This window comes from Oculina patagonica, chromosome 7 (assembly GCF_052425735.1).
Source record: "Oculina patagonica isolate OP01 chromosome 7, crgOcupat, whole genome shotgun sequence".
Taxonomy (NCBI): domain Eukaryota; kingdom Metazoa; phylum Cnidaria; class Anthozoa; order Scleractinia; family Oculinidae; genus Oculina; species Oculina patagonica.
Genome location: NC_135764.1, coordinates 23,527,270 through 23,544,368, shown reverse-complemented (window position 1 = coordinate 23,544,368; position 17,099 = coordinate 23,527,270). Strand labels below are relative to the sequence as shown.

Below are 17,099 nucleotides of genomic sequence, written 5' to 3'. Positions count from 1 at the left end.
TTCGTGTTCGTCCTCACGGAATTTAAAGCAAAAGAGAGTGACTGCTTGCAGTCTAGTGGCTCGTTGATTTTGATTTTAATAGCATAGCATTCTTATATCATCTACCTTGGTATATGCCATCTCTTGCCGCCGTTGCTCCGCCGTCTACATCGGCGAAACTGGCCGGAGAACGCTTCGGTGAGCATCTTTGCATTATTGAGAAGAACCTTACGGGATTTCCTGTCGCAGCGCATTTTAATGCAAACTTTAATGCAAGTCCGAGGAGTCCGAGGGCTCTGCGGCGGAAATAAACAACGCAAACGCCAGGAAAGGCGCCTAGTTTTTAAGCTGGGCACAAGTCAGCCGCACGGTCTGAATTCAGATTTTCGATATCTTTATGTTGTCGCGCGCTCTTCTCGCGCGCGCACCTACGAACTCAAATTTGCTTTATGGTGCAAGCCAGCGTTTTTAACTGAAATCTTGACTTTCCACTAATAAAGGGCTGAGGCCGAAACGTATTGAACTGCATACTGTTTCAAAGGCACTTACTACTCATTTAGTAAGAACCTTGTTTTAACTTTGCACTTTTACAAGTGCCACGCAGCACACGGAAATTTAGTTCAGCTCAACCTTAGTGGTAATATGCCCAAAAATGTTTGATTGCTGTTTGCACCAGCACCTTCTGTTCATCACCTTACAGTCACGTCGGTCTGCATCCTAATATACAACCCTATGTGAACTTTTCTTGTACCTTTTTAATGGCATAGCAGTGAAGTTGCTGTTTAAAATAATTTCAAGACCAACAGCATGGCAAATCTTAGTATCAGCTGGACAGTTAAAGGAAAAACGTGACAACAAGAGATGTAGAAAAATGAAAAGATTTAGAGTTCGAAAACCTTAAGATCTGGAATTGTCAAAAGATTCGAAATTTAAAGAAACGCCGTAAAAAAAATTGTTATTTTCGGTTGACACTGTAACCGCGACAGCATGTCTTTCAAACATTTATTTGTAACTGAAAATGTTGATTTTTCATTTAGACGTTTCTGCCGGGTTTCTTTATAAGGGGTGGCTCTGTTAATTTTAAAGTACTTTTGAACAGATACCCAACACACAACGGTTTTCCTTTAGTCAGCAGTTGCGACATCACAATCACACTTCCAAATGATACTCAAGGCCTGGCAAAACGAGGAAACATGTTTCCTAGAACACCCGTAGCGCGCGCATGTTTCCCAGTTTTGCCACACGGGAAGCACTGTTCCCAGCGTCAATTTTGTTTCCACGAAGCAAAATTTGCTTCTGCTACACGGCAGAAATATTTCGTGTTTCTGCCGCGGACACATGAGAGGAATTTTCTTTGGAGTGTTCTGACATCATTTCACCTCCTGTTCAATTAAAATTTTTGCGTCTACTACTGATTTTGTACTTTAAAATACTAAATAAAAACTAAGCTTTTCTCCACAATTTTAAACCGCTAACCATTGATTTGTTTTGCCGTGGTTCGATGACCCACGTCTTTAGAGACCTAAAGCAATGGCGACGCCGCCGCCAAGGAAAACGTCTTGCAAAAAATGGATTCATTTTTAACTCTTGTATCTCGCGATTATCCCGTTGTGTTGAGCGTATCTATTGGTTTAGGAACTAGCTCCAGACGAGTATGTAAAGAGAGCGTTAAACCCTAAAAAGCAATTCCAAAATTCAGCCGTCGTCGCTCACGTTCTCCAAAATACGCAGAACTTGGTCATTTCACCTTGCTGTTTTGCAGAGAACGTCGAAGAAATATACCAAGATTCAAAGTGCACGTACAGAGTGATTGTACTACTTTATAATAAACCTTTTGTTTGTTGACGTTCTCGTTCACATTGCCGACATAGCTTGCTTTATAAGGTCCTTTTTAACACGTGCACGCCCAAGCTTCAAGCTGTTGTCGCCCTAGGGAGTCAGTAAAGTTTGTTGCTCTATAATACTTGGGTGGTGAGGTCCTTATGGTTGTACTCATGTTATCAGACGGCAGCATATTGACCTCGTGGTAGATTATTTTCTGTTATTTGGGTGGTGAGTTCCTTATTGAACTCATGGTATCTAAAGGAAGCATATTGACCTCGTGGTAGTTTATAATGTCTTACTTGGGTGGTGAGTTCCTCATGGAACTCACGTTATCTGAGGGCAGCATATTAACCTCCTTCTACATTATTATATATCACTTGGGAAGTGGGTTTTTATGAAACTCATGTTTTCGGACGACACCATATTGACCTCGTGGTAGATTATTATGTCTTACTTGGGTGGCGAGTTAATTATGGCACTCATGTTATCTGAGTGCAGCATATTCACTTCGTGGTAGAGTATCTTGTCTAACTTGGGTGGTGAGTTCACTATGGAACTCATGTTATCAGAGTGCAGCATATCGACCTCGTGGTAGATTATTATCTCCTTTTTGGGTGGTGAGTTTGTTATGAAATTCATGTTTTCTGAGGGCAGCATGTTGACCCCGTAGTAGATTATTATGTCTTACTTGGGCGGAGAGTTCCTTATGGAACTCATGTTATGTGAGGGCAGCATATTGACCTCGTTCTAGATTATTATGCCTTACTTGGGCGGTGAGTTCCGTATGGAACTCACATTATCTGAGGGCAGCATATTGACCCCGTGGTAGATTATGTCTTACTTGGGTGGTGAGTTCACTATGGAACTCATGTTATCAGAGTGCAGCATATCGAATTCGCGGTAGATTATCATCTCCTTTTTGGGCCGTGAGTTCGTTATGAAATTCATGTTTTCTGAGGGCAGCATGTTGACCCCGTGGTAGATTCTTATGTCTTACTCGGGCGGAGAGTTCCTTATGGAACTCATGTTATGTGAGGGCAGCATATTGACCTCGTTATAGATTATTATGCCTTACTTGGGCGGTGAGTTCCGTATGGAACTCATGTTTTCTGAGGGCAGCAGATTGACCTCGTTCTAGATTGTCTTACTTGGGTGGTGAGTTCACTATGGAACTCATGTTATCAGAGTGCAGCATATCGACCTCGCGGTAGATTATCATCTCCTTTTTGGGCCGTGAGCTCGTTATGAAATTCATGTTTATTTTCTCAGGGCAGCATATTGACCCCGTGGAAGATTATTATGTCTTACTTGGGCAGAGAGTTCCTTATGGAACTCTCGTTATGCGAGGGCAGCATATTGACCTCGTTCTAGATTATTATGCCTTACTTGGGCGGAGAGTTCCTTATGGAACTCATGTTATGTGTGGGCAGCATATTGACCTCGTTCTAGATTATTATGCCTTACTTGGGCGGTGAGTTCCGTATGGAACTCATGTTATCTGAGGGTAGCATATTGACCTCGTACTAGATTATGTCTTACTTGGGTGGAGAGTTCCTTATGGAACTCGTTATCTGAGGGCAACATATTGACTTCGTGGTAGGTTATTATGCTTACTTGGGTGGTGAGTTCCTTATGGAACTTATGTTATCTGAGGGTACCATATCGACCTCGTTCTAGATTATGCCCTTCTTGGGCGGTGAGTTCCTTATGGAACTCATGTTATCCGAGGGCACCATATTGACCTCGTTCTAGATTATGCCTTACTTGGGCGGTGAGTTCCTTATGGAACTTATGTTACTTGAGGGCAGCATATTGACCTTCTGGAAGATTATTATGTCTAACTTGGGCGGTGAGTTCCTTATGGAACTCATGTTACTTGAGGGCAGCATACTGACCTTGTGGTTGATCATTGTCTTACTTGGGTGGTGCGTTCCTGTTGGAACTCACGTTAACTGAGGATAGCATATTGACCTCGTGGTAGATTATGTGTTACATCGGTGGTGAGTTCCTTATGGAACTCATGTTATCTGAGGGCACCATATTGACCTCGTGGTAGATTATTATAATTTAATTGGGTGGTGAGTTCCTTAACTTTCCGTGGCCAAATTAATACAGAATGTCTGATATAGTAGCGGCCTCCAGCTTCCGCTGAAATGTTTCTTCCAACCGTCAATGGTATTAAATCAGCGGTGTTATAATTTCAATTTCCCTCACATTTCTTCAAAATGTCAATTTTTCCCCACTCCGAACAAATTTCCCTGACCTTTACGATCTTTTTCTGCCCATTTTTTTGACCTGCGACAACCGAGTTGAAAAAAAAAAATCTGTCTAATTCTGGTTCAGGGCTTTTACGTCCCACCTCTTCTAGCCACTGACAAATATATGGCACTTCCTATTGTCCAATCGATTCGTTGAATTAATCACTGACATACATGTAAAAGGCCGGGCTTAGTTCAGTTAGTCGGGCATTGGATAAAAGCAACCTTCTTATTATGACGTCAGCAACCTCATAACTTAACAAGTTAACTTACGTCAAGTTATGACGTCAGCAATTGACGTCACATACAAAGACACTCGTTCACCATTAAGCCAAACGCCGGAGGAGGCCGGCCGCAAGAGGGGGTTTAGACCGAAAATATCTGCACATAGTGAGGACTTTTGACCATTCTTGCGGACTTTCTAGCAATATTTAATTGAAATTTAGTGACTTTTTCGGCCATCCACAAATGCCCTGTGATGAGGCATCCCAACAGAAAGTATCGGCCTGATAGTTGCATTATATAATTTACACAATAAAACATCCAAGAACTGATAACATAGCCTCTGTAATATTTACTCTTAAACTCTTTCTTAGTATTTATATCTTTAGAAACCTGCCAATACTGGCTCTTGTCTCATTGTATGTTGTGTGAGAGCCAAAATGGCTTTTTATAAGTACTCGATTAATTATCAGCTTTTGAAACAGTGAGTTTGCCACCTTTGTAATTCCTGTTTCAGCTTATAAGGGGCTACCGCTCTAAATGTCCATTGCGCGAATTCTAAAACGGCTGACGTCATGCCCGAACAATAAACCAAGTGAATTAACTTGCACACCAATGTAACATAATAGTTTCGTTAGAAACCTACAAAATAGGGACTTTCTAAAATACTTTTCGTAACAACTAGGAACCATTTGTGGCTAAAATCAACAGCGTTTCGAGCAACTGACTGTTGGGCTATCTGACAACAATAAAGCACCCTAAACGATTCAACCTGCACTAACAATTGACCCTACCGATAAACATGTATGTGGATAAAAACGTTTTAAACTCTAACTAACTATAACAATTCATTTATCAAACAACGTATAAGGGGACACTCTGGGTGAGTTTATAAATTTTCTGAACTTCTGCTAAAACTATAAACCAATTTCTTAAAATTAATTAATTCCATGTCAAACAAGTTTTTGCAATATTTCAAAGGAATCCGAGGCAAACTTAATATCTATCGCATTCCATTTCCATTTCCGCCAATTGTTTGTTGTCCTTACTTCCTTATTGGTGCCCGTCATTTGTCCAATACTGTTCTACATAGTCGACCTGTCATTACTGGGTGTCCTGTGATCTATGTAACAGTTACGATATTGCAAGATCGTGCATTAAGTATAACAGTGCCCCATACAAGGGATCAACGTCACCAATAAAAATAATAGTTTTCCTAGAAAGACTCTTCAGTGCCAACTTTTAAAGTAAAAAAGCTCCTCGCCTCAGATAAACTGTGCACACCTTTTAAGTTTTACACCAAGCATTCAAGGCATTTTCAAGGACATCCTTGGACCCAAACCCAATTATTCAAGAACAGTTTGGTGAAAAATCTTGTGTGTTATTATGCCAATATGAACACGTATAAAATCATTATAATATCGCACAGAAATTCTGAACTTACGTTTATATTATAAACTATTTACCATTTAAGACTGGAATCGATGATAAAAACAACAAAAATTGACTGTCAAGCACCAAATTCACCCTTGAATTTTGGTTCACAAACTTGAGGACTTGAAAGGTGTGTGCGCAGCTTGCAAGGAAAACACCTTAACTAACACCTAAATACCCCCCCCCCCCCCCCACGGAAAATTACAGAAAATGTATGAAAACATTAACAAGAGTTTTGATGTTGATCCTGGAAGGGAAGTGCCAACTGTGCAGCCTACTGTGGGTATAGCTCACTAATCTCTTGCAGCTGAGATCAATTGCAGGATGTACAAGAACAAGTTGACAATATCCAAGTACAGATTCAAGGCAGCAAAGATGTACTCTTCAGGAGAGATGGAGTACATTTTGCCACCGCCCATCATAATCTGTGTGTCGTACACTAGGTACTGGAAGAAAAGTACAACAGAACAAACATGAGACACCGTATTCCCTTCTACTTTCAATACAGGAGCTTTCTTTGACCTTCACCTTGCCGCCTGGCTGCATCTCAAAATACATGTACCTGGAAACTTTTCCTGAGTCAAATAAAAGATCCTAGGGGAGTCAGGTTTTTGGAAGATGTCTAAAATATAGTCCAGGACATCCAAGTACTTTTCAAGATGACTAGACCACTTCAAATTTTCCAGTTCCACTAATTGTGTTTGGAGTTTTGACATTGAAATGCAAAAAAGGAAATTGCAACAAGTATCCTAATTCTAGATATTTAACTATATATTAGGTTAGGTTGATAAATTGGCATATTTCTCTTAAGTTGTTTAGCTAATAGCCTATAGTAATAGTATAAGTCTATATCTCTACCGTTAGTCTAGATCTGTTAATTAGAAGAAAGAAATGAGTTAACAGGGAAAAATAGTTGAAGTTTGAGAACCAAAAGTGTAACACCCAGGAATAGTACAATGTCAGAGTTGCTACATAATAACAATAAAAAAAATCTGCAACAGAAATGGCGACGTGTGGAAGTGAAATAAAGCAGTGAAAGAAGGCTGTATCTATAGCAACTTACCGCAGCAAATATAAGAGCTCCGAGTGAGGCATAAACGATTGACAGCACCTGAAATTCAACAATTTTAAAGTATTTTATAATGATTCACAAAAAGTCAACAAAACAATAAAAGTTCTTTAGTGGCTTTGTTCCCAATGTTAAGGTTTGGCTTATGAGTCTTAAGAATAAAACTGGTTCCACAAAATGCAATTCCATATTGATTAATGATTACATTCATTGTTATAAAAGATGCAGTATGTACATGAGTTTTAATTTGTCGTCCCTCATTTTAAAAATGTTTGTAAATAAAACTGTTTATAAAAATAAAAAAATAATAAACTAAACTTTCTTGTTTCATTAAAAACTAGCAAAGCTCAGGATATTTTCCACCAATGCCAAGTCCGTTCTTCTATATTATGGATGTGAGACCTGGCGTTCAACCAAGGCCCTTCACAATAAACTGCAAGTTTTTGTCAACAAATGTCTCAGATACATCTTGGGAGTCCTGTGGCCGAACGTAATTAGCAATGAAGAACTGCTAAGAAGGACCAAGATGGAATCCATTGTAACATCAATTAAGCGAAGGAAATGGCGCTGGATTGGCCAAAGCATTAGCAAAGAACTGTGTGCGCTGGAGGAAACTGGTGGACGCCCTATGCTCCCAAGGGGGTGACAAGGAACAATGATGATGAATGGTATGTTGCAATTTCTGAGTTTTGATTGGTTTACAGGCCAAGGAAAATGAGCTCATATACCATGGACAACAAATATTGCAATTCTTTGGGTGTTTAAATAAAACAGCTATTCCACACGCGCTTGTTGGATATGAGATAGTTATAGCCAACTTCATTGCCTCTACACACCTTGTTGGCTATCAACCATTTCACATGTAACGGGGGCTCCTGGAATAAATGTTAAGACGGAATCCACTAGGAAGTCGAGTAATATTTATTAAAGTTGGACAAAAATCAAGTACCAGAATAATTTAAATCCTATTGCGTTATTTCCTACCCTTAATAAAAGCTAACTTTAGATGTAAGTAATTATCTGTGATAACACCAACAATAATTTCTTATCAGAGTCTGAGAAAATGAATTTCAAAGTTCACAAGGTATAGGCAAAATCTCACGTGTAGCCATTTTGTAAATTCGTCTTAAGCGATTCAGTGGAATTCAGCGGAAAGGTGGAAATAATTCTGGTACAACAATTTCTTATCAGAGTCTGAGAAAATGATATTCAAAGTTCATAAGCTATGGGCAAAAGCTCACATCTTTTAAGCGTTTCATTGGAATTCAGTGAAACTTCGAAATTTGTTTTTGATGTTTGGTGTTGTTAGAAAAGACTTCTTTCGATAAGATACTTGAAGCAGTAACACAAAAGCTTACAATCATGTGTAAATAGTTTTGGTACATAATTTTGTCCAATAACTACTCGAAGTCCTGGCGGATTTCCTCTTAAATATACTAAAAAATTTAGTTTAACACGATGTTCCCTGGAATGGTTTCTTTCAATTTGTTTGAAAACTTTTATCTGGACAGTTGTACCTACCCTGTTGTGAAAGAAGATCATCAAAAAGCCAAAGCAAATGAGGATTATCAGTGCCACAAACAGAAATCCTCCCATCATGGTGAAGTCATACTGTCAACAGAAAATATTGTTGGAAAAATTGTTAGGAAAAAACATCAGCTTATTATATATCTTACACTACAAATATTTGTTGCAACGCATAAACTTAGCTCAGTTTCAAGGAATGTTGGCCAATGTACAGCAGGAGGATGATACATAATTAAAAAGTAGGTTGTCCCTCACCTTGGTTTGAAATGCAAAGATAGTAATTGCCAGCACAACAACCTGTGAAAAACATACACAAGAATTATGAAATGCTCACAAAACTTTTACTGACCTTTTATCCTATACTTCTGAAATTTACTTATCGTTAATAAAGAAAAGGTAATTTAGCGAATATTATTAAGGTCACTTTGATAGACATAACTCTTGAAATTGTTGAAATTGATCATTATCATAGTACTATCCTTCCACAAAAAGGAAGCAAACAGTATTTAAACATAATTAATTTTAGCAACTTACTGCAGTAATTCCTACAGCCATCAGCACCTCATCCTTCTCATACACACTGCACAAAAGATAACAGATTGACACTTGTAAACACTTCATTTCATATAAACACTTCAGTTTAGCAAAAAATTATAGCTTTTTAGAGAAAGAGAATAACAACCTGGAGAATGTTTAAATTTGTCCATTCCCCTACATGTATTTCCTATCTCCTATCAAGGCTCTGTTTTTGATGACAACCCAAATATTTTACCCGATCAGATTTAGAAAATGAAACACATTTAAAAAAGTTAATTGTAAAGAACTACAAAAAGAGAGATTTTATACCCTTTTTATTACAAACCCATACCCCGTCCAGCAACAAATCCCATTGTTTGGCCCACATAAGTAACACCTCTTTTCTTGATGCAGGTATGCAGTGATACTGAACAAAAAATTTAAAAAAATGGACAAATCTGTAGCTGTACTAACCTTGACACAGCACCAAGAAGATATCCTTCACAAAGTGTCTGCAAACACAAAGAATAATTTGTCACTGTCACTTGTACATAATTGGCTGTGTTCACATACTCTGGCACTGTGTCTGCTGGACACAGTGCCAGAGTATGATTCTTGCCGGGCACTTAGGTGAACATACTATTCTTTCAAGTACTAGCCACGCCATAATTCTGGTACTTGGGTACTTTGATTTTTCTGTGTCTGAAGGAGACGCTATTTTTTGCCAGTGCTCAGGTACCAGTGCTCGGGCACTAAGTGTGAACACGGCCTATGAAGACCAAAAATAGTTTTTGGCCTTGTCAGAGAAAACAATTTTTGTTTTCATAACATTAAGACTGTCTGCTTTTCTCACATAATGAAATGATTGAAATTATGAAAGTTCATAAAGTAAGTTAACCCATTGACTCCTGGAGTTTTTCCAAAAAACGCATTTTTTTTAGATTTTTGGACGATAAACCATCCTACCACAGGACTTAAGGTTATTCGTTTTTTTTTTTGCTTTTTCTTTTTCTCTTCTTCCTTTCTTTTTGCTGCAGTGTTTGGCCTTCTACCTGGCTTCTTTCTAGTAGAAGAACTACTTACCATGGACAAGCAAAGGGTGGAAAGGGGAAATTTTCCTCTGAGTTTTTCAGTAAAATTTTGAAGCGTTTTGGTGCATACCAGTATTTCAAGCTCCATCAATCTAATCATGCTGGTTTAGGTATTGTTGAAAAGGTCTTGTTCTGCTTCACAATTTGAGCATATAGATGTCACCTTTCTGGGTGAAAGGTGATGACGTCACAAGTGGGACAAATGCTCGGATCCTTTACAGCCGGCTTAGGCCGGTTCAGGAGTCAATGGGTTAATTAATAAGTTACTTTGAATAACAAAACCTGCAATATGCTTCATGCTTTTGTTATGTCATAGTATTAGTTTGTTTGTTTTTTTTAAAAAAAATCATGAAATTCTACTGCCCCATAGCTATAACTTGTTGGATTACGAATTTCATATCTTGAAATTTTATAAAAACTTATCAGTTGAGAATGGTTAAAGAAACAAAAAAAAATGGAAGGTATATTACTTACAAAAAGTGAAAGAAAGATCATGTTAGTGGGGAAATTCCGCCTGCAAGTAAAACAAACAGATGAGATCAACTTCTGCAAATGTTAAACAACCTATTGTTGCAAGTATTATGATGGGTGTAGAATCAAGCGCTTACTGATACAGTGTATATCAAGACCCAATTCAAGTACATATATGAGACATGAGGTAATATAATGTGGGCAAGGCTTATTCATAGATATTATTCCCCAATTATAGAAGGCATATAATAATTATTGTGGCCTTATTGGTTAGTGCAGTGCACATGTTAAGGGATTTGGGGGATACGTTGGGAATTTTAGGATGGGGATGTGCCACTGGGACTTGGAAGCCATTACCCTATTTAAATGCCCTATACCGCACAAAACTGCTTGAAAACCATACCTTTAACAGTGAATACTCTGGGGTGAGGGGGGGGGGGGGGTATTAGTCCTATATCTGTTCTGCTATATTTCCATATTTCTAAGGCTGTTTCAATAATAAGGCAAAACAGCTTACCTAACATTTTCACAACAAGCCATGGCAATCATGGTGACAAAAGTAACCGCTCTGAAAAAGAGATGATCACAAGAGTGAGATGCATGACACAAGAACTTAAAACTCAAGGAAAGCGTCCAAAAAACTGAATTGGTTTGTACAAGGCAGAGGAGCCAAGTGGATAGGTAGACTATGTATGTGTTGCAGTGACATGATCTGGAAACACAATTATAAATTTATTTTATAAACACTATTAGTTTAAGGTAAAGTTTGATCTTGTGTACTTACAATGCTCCATAAAACAATCCTACGTGATTTCTTGCATATTCCTGAACAGGCTCACTGATCATTAGAAAAAAAAAAGGAACAATAAGCATTATAACATAGAGCTAGCAGAGCCTAGCAATCAAATTCAGTATCTGTAAGCATGAACCATAATCCAATAGTGCATTGCCAGACAAACTTTTTTTCATGTAAAATTTCTTTTATTTTTGGTGTAGGTTTTGATGTAGGTTTCAACAGGCAACGTTAAAAAACAATTGGTTCATCCATGCTTTAGCATGCACTTTTGAGAAGAAGTTTAGAGAGCCCTCACAAAGAAGCCAGAGGCTGCTGCATTCAGCACTTCTTTCATGCTCTTCAAACTTCCTGTGAGCACCATAACTTGATAGTGCATGCTAAAGAATAAGCCATTTGTTAAATAATGACTGCGGTACCCAAGAAAAACAGTGAGTTTTGTTTCCAAGACCCTTGATATTTTCCAAGGAGGAGCCAAATTCTGATTTATAGATTTTACAAATGTATATGACAACCTCAGAAAGATTACGTACCAATACAGGAAGAAGCAGATGAAAGCTATTGTAACCACCAGCTGGCACAGGAGTATGCTATACACCTACATGTATGAAAACTGTATTTATTAACATTATTTAGAAGAAGACTACTGCATCTCTGTTCCTTTACTAGGGGGTGGGGGACCTCCTGCTTCCCGCACCTTTTACTCATAGTTCTTGTCCCTTTCTAAAGTGGTTCCTCCATTTTCTGCCACCTTGGGAAACCCGCTTCCTGCCCTCTCTTCCCTCACCTCCCATATCCATCCCACCTCCTAATCTCCCAGGGATGTAGCTAACAAAACACTAAGCTGGCTCATTAAAAAGCCCAGCCGGCTCTCTGCTCTATATATCTTCAAAATTATCCAGAGACTTTGTTTTCAAGTAAAATTTCAGCCGGTGTTACGCTCCCTTTCAGCCGGTGAAATTGGACGGTAGCTGGCTCTTAGTTACATCCCTATTCTCTCAGGCTTCAGCCCCCCCTGTTCCCCTCCAGCTGAGAACTGTTTTATCAATAATTCACACTCCAGATTACATCCCAAACATTCACAACATATTTCCTGAAGAGGATCTCCTTTTTTTCAAAGTCTAAAGCTAAAAATAATGTCAGTTAAAGAACAAACTGTAGGTTTTAGGATCTTAATGTGCCACTTTTCTGTCTTCTTACATGTGGTTGTTTTTGTCATTGATGGCTAAAAATGTAGTTGTGTTTCTATTTCAACAAAAGGTTTATGGACTAAGCCTGCAGTTTTGCATGGCTTCTGGGTCTCCTGGAGACCAAAATTCATAGAATCTCTTCCTCAGTCTATAATAAAGGCGCCTCTTATAAAACTCAGGTCTGGACTTTGTGGTGTATGTGCTAAAGAGGAAGGCCTGTTATTGTTTCATTTTTTGAAAGCAATGCACCTAGTGTAGGCACATCTAACGATTGAATAAGCCCAGACAACTGAAACAACTGAAATTGTTTCGATATAAAAGTAAACTGAAACTGTTTCGATATAAAAGTAAACTCGAAAACACCTAGGGCGCGAAGAATGATCATTCGATCTCACGATCACATCACGACTATCAACTACAGTTCCCGAGTTAAAGCGAGTTTTAAACTGCATTGTATGCAATGAACCTGTTCGGCCTAGACAACAAGGCATCCGATGCGACAGCTGACAAAAAACGGCTCTTTTAGGAGCCACCACATCAGCAAAAGTCATGATCAACGAATACTTCAATATTTTTAAATAAAGATTCAATAAAGTTTGTTATTACGCGCTGAGAATAAAACAAGATCGGTCGACCGATCGGTTGAGTCGCGGGAAAACTGGGTATTACAATTCGATTGTGTCGCGGGAGCACTGGGTATTATTTATGTTGATCGATCGAGTCGCTTCAGCGAATTTTAGCTTTTTCGCAAACTGAAACACTAAAATATACTGATCTTTTCTGGGGTTTACTTCCAAATCGAAGCAATTTCAGTTTGTCTCGAATCGACTCTACATGTGTCTCAGTTTGTCTCGAAACGACTTTACTTGTGTCTCGAATCGACCTTGACTTGTCTCGAAACGACTTGTCTCGAAAAGACTTTGTCTCGAAACGACCGGATACCGTTTCCCTAAATGAAAGAATGAATGGTAGCATTTACATCAACCATAACCAGCAGAGGGAAAACTTAAAATCTCATAAGCTTACTGTTTATAAATATCAAATTTTGAAAACGATACTCTTAACGTTTAACTGAAGTGTTATGTTATTGTTATTTTATCAGGGGGTAGATCAATGTTATGAATAGCAAAGTATAAATTTACGTTTATAAACTTCAATTTATAGTGATATATTAAAGATGGTCCCATGAAGTGTAAAGACTTCCAAACGATTCTAAGCAAAAGTAAAACTTTAATCGCACTTCTGATGTACAGTATGTTGCCCTATTACCGGACACTTTTTGCACTTACCGTAATATCTTACTTCAAAACAGCACTTACGAGCTGAAACTTACCCACAATGTAGCTTCCACTGCTGGTAAGTAGGTCGTGGAGTTTTATCTTCTAAATCTCTTTTGCTTCTTTGTAATCATGGAAAGAGTTAGTCAAATTCGGTGCCCTAATTCCGGACGAGTTGCCCTAATTCCGGACGATCGTTACGAGGAAAATACTCCCTTTCTCTCGGAAATATTATTCCCGATCATGGCAAAATATAAGTCATTAGGGCTGTATAAAGGATTACTCTTTTGAAAAATTGTCTTTCAGGCATAATTTAAAGCATTTTTCTTTCAATTTTAGCGAGGAAATCATCAGGCCATTGACATAAACAATGTTCAGCGAATGTTTCGGCCACTTGAAACGAAGTTCGCCAAGGAAGATTAATCAATACCAAAACAGGTATCGAAGCTTTAAAACAGCACAGACAGTTACAAAAATGCTTGTTTTTCAAGACCTATTCCATAAAATTGTTTTCAAATAGGTAAACAAGTTTGCTGTTGGTATGCGTCCGGAATTAGGCACACCTCATCAAAAATTCAACTTAACTCTTTGGTGACCGTGCTCGGAAATTAAGAGCGAAAACTGAAAATTTATTATATGCTGATAAACCTAGTCCTTTTACCTTTACTTTAATATATAAATAAATATAATATATCGCGCACTTTGCGAGAGCAGAGCGCTTTATTGAAACGATGTAGTTTGACGCGCTGTAAAAATCGGATTTACGAAGAAAAATGTTTTTACCATACCTCCACGAAAACTTGAATTTTCCCCTCTATTAAAACGGAGCGCAGCTCGGCCGAAAAAAAAGCAAACAAAAGCAGACTAATCGCTAAGTTTTCTGAACTTTTTGTTTAACTTAATTTTACTGTTACGACGATATACGAAATTTTTAAGTCAAAGTGTCCGGAAATAGGGGTGTCCGGGAAATAGGGCAACATACTGTACGCTAGATCAGCCAGAATAATGTATTTAATAATAAAAAGGTCACCCTTGTGTTAGAACAGGTGAACGCAAACCTGCACGTCCTGAACAAGTTCACGAAACAGCTGTTTTGAAATTCAATTTTAATATTTTCAACATACGAAGTCAGCTTACCTTTCGTATGAAGCCTGCAAGCAGAAGAAAAAGGCAAAATTTAGTAACATTCACGGGAAAAATTTAAATTTGATTTATTCCAGACTTAAAACACTGAAAATAAATTTTACCTGCACGAATTGAGACGTCGCTAAAGGCCATCGTGTTGTCGAACGGACCATAGTCAGCGCCATATTTGTTTGCCTCCGGATCGTTGTAATACATTTTTAAATATTTTTAGCTCTTGCTAGATGCTTTCTTCTTCTGAAAAGAATCGACTGCTCTTGTGTTACGGCCCTCCTTTCAGCTTTTCATGAATATATGGAGAAAAACCCGCTTATTGTCAGCAAAAATACAACAATTTTTGCGTTGAAAGTGAAAGCCTTCCGGGAAACGAGCGCCAAATTTGGATAACATGACGTCACCTAAAAAGTGATTGGACAGTTTACCTCGTGTGACCTGTGGGAATAAATTCAATATTTTCCCGCGCTTTCGCTCTGGAGGCAACAAAATATGATCAAATATGTAAGTGATTTTTGACACGTCATTTTTAGCGGTTTTTTATTTTACTTTCATTCATAATTTTATTTTTTAGTCACATTAGACAAGCATCTTTTTATCAAGGGACATTAACGAGTGAATACTCAAATCATCAGTGTAACTTGTTCCCAGTTCCTCCATTAAAAGCTAGAAAATAGGCACCACATGGGTATATGTGCTTCCTGTTTTAACATGCAATGGTGCCATTTGGAAACTGAAATCACTCAGAAAATCATTGACATGATAACTGCGTACACGATTGCGCCTAATTGATGCTCGGTGGATTTCTGTGGGGTACGATTACGTTCAGAAACAGGAAATGGCTACAATTAGTTTCTTCTCGTGCATATGACGACCCAAATTATGTTCGACAATTTAATTCATGCATGGCGCACGGCGACAGAAAATAATTCAACATGACGCCTGAACAGTCCACACCGTGATGTGAGCACTAATGTCGCCTCAGACTTGTAGCTTTTTGTATCTCGCTGTGCGTGGAAAAGTTATTTTTCGTTTAGTTAGTTTTACACATTGTAGGTAAGTCGACTGTCCATACATTTGTTTATAACGCCAAGAGCGTTTTTATTCACTTACAAAGTAACTTTAAATGTTGAATAAACGTGTGACATCCGCGTTGGAACATCGCCAAGAGGTATTCGGATCGAATTTTTTATCTTGCCAATTTGAGCTCTCGGTATTGGTTCATAAAAACCAGAGCAAAGTGCTAGGTAAATTTCTCTTGGGTGACCCTATTCGGCGAAATGCTGGAATGCCACTAGACTAAGTTTGCTTACACTTAGCTTCACCTCGGTTCGCTTGCGGTTAGCTTTAACTCTAGTCCAGTCCCTGAACTCTCTCTTCCGCGCGCCCTTTATAGAGGTTGGGTTCAACCCCTATAAAGGGCGCGCGGAAGAGAGAGTTCAGGGACTGGACTACTTTTACTCCGGTTCGCTTGCAGTTAGCTTTCACTCCGGTTTTCTTGCAGCTAGCTTTTATTTGTTGGTTACTATCGCCATTCCGTTCGTTCCGCCGAATAGGGTAACCCTTTCTCTCCGCCAATAGTGATTTGATGAGCTCTACTTTGTGCCGCACTTACATGCCAATCACAACTGGAAGCTTTCAAAACAAAATTCTTGAATGAAGTCTCAGAAAAACTAGTGTTGCATGTACCAACCAACAAAATGCCATGAAAAGAATAGAGCAGTTCAATTACCTGTCGGAAAACAAAAACCAAAGTTATCACTCTGGCAGACACAGGGACAAACCATGTCAATGAAACTCGAAGTAAATACACGTAGCCGCCGCGAAGCGGGGTAAAACGTGGCGGGTTTTGGTCAGCAAACTTCTGATTGGTAGAGACAGTAGCGTGCGATTTTTAAACCAGTGAAGCAGAACTAAAAGCAATTCCCGGATTATTTTTGACACTCGAAAACTGATCTATAGTGAAACACCATGGAAGAACCAAAATCAAACTTTATACAGTTATAATAAAATATTTTTACATTTGCTATTTGACCTATTTGAGATCAGGGAGATGTGTAAAAATAGACCTTTACTCTATTTAATGGCTCCTAATGTACATGATCCCTCTTATACAAATGATACACAATTTTTTCTTAACTTATATATGTTACTGCTACGATAACTCAATTACGAAAACGCAAGTTGAAGTTTAAGGGTATTTAAATCCTATGTACAATCTACAATCCTATGTACCGATATTACAAAAATTAAAACTTGACGTTAAAGTGAAAAACCAGAACCCAACAAAAGATAGCAATGTCGTTACTGA

The 17,099-nt window shown here is 38.4% G+C and overlaps 1 protein-coding gene across 1 annotated transcript; it reads right to left on the bottom strand.

Annotated features, from left to right (window-relative positions):
• Positions 1-4,478: 4,478 nt before the first annotated feature.
• On the bottom strand, positions 4,479-15,155 carry LOC144659651 (protein lifeguard 1-like). The gene is made up of 12 exons (XM_078520137.1): positions 14,899-15,155; positions 14,789-14,802; positions 11,718-11,782; positions 11,176-11,229; positions 10,909-10,959; positions 10,395-10,434; positions 9,304-9,341; positions 8,848-8,893; positions 8,569-8,610; positions 8,308-8,397; positions 6,781-6,828; positions 4,479-6,163 (listed from the first exon to the last, which is right to left on the bottom strand). Exons 1-12 carry the CDS (start codon positions 14,990-14,992, stop codon positions 6,011-6,013), a joined length of 735 nt encoding a protein of 244 aa, XP_078376263.1. The 5' UTR covers positions 14,993-15,155; the 3' UTR covers positions 4,479-6,010.
• Between the last annotated feature and the right edge of the window lie 1,944 nt (positions 15,156-17,099).

What these genes read in the sequence shown, in the direction of transcription:
- LOC144659651 (XM_078520137.1), bottom strand. Translation starts at nt 14,992, where the DNA reads ATGTATTACAACGATCCGGAGGCAAACAAATATGGCGCTGACTATGGT. An exon ending in ATCTGCTTCTTCCTGTATTG is followed by an intron (nt 11,230 to 11,717) that starts GTACGTAATCTT and finishes TCTAATGATCAG; the next exon opens with TGAGCCTGTTCAGGAATATG. An exon ending in TGATCTTCTTTCACAACAGG is followed by an intron (nt 6,829 to 8,307) that starts GTAGGTACAACT and finishes GTTGAATTTCAG; the next exon opens with GTGCTGTCAATCGTTTATGC.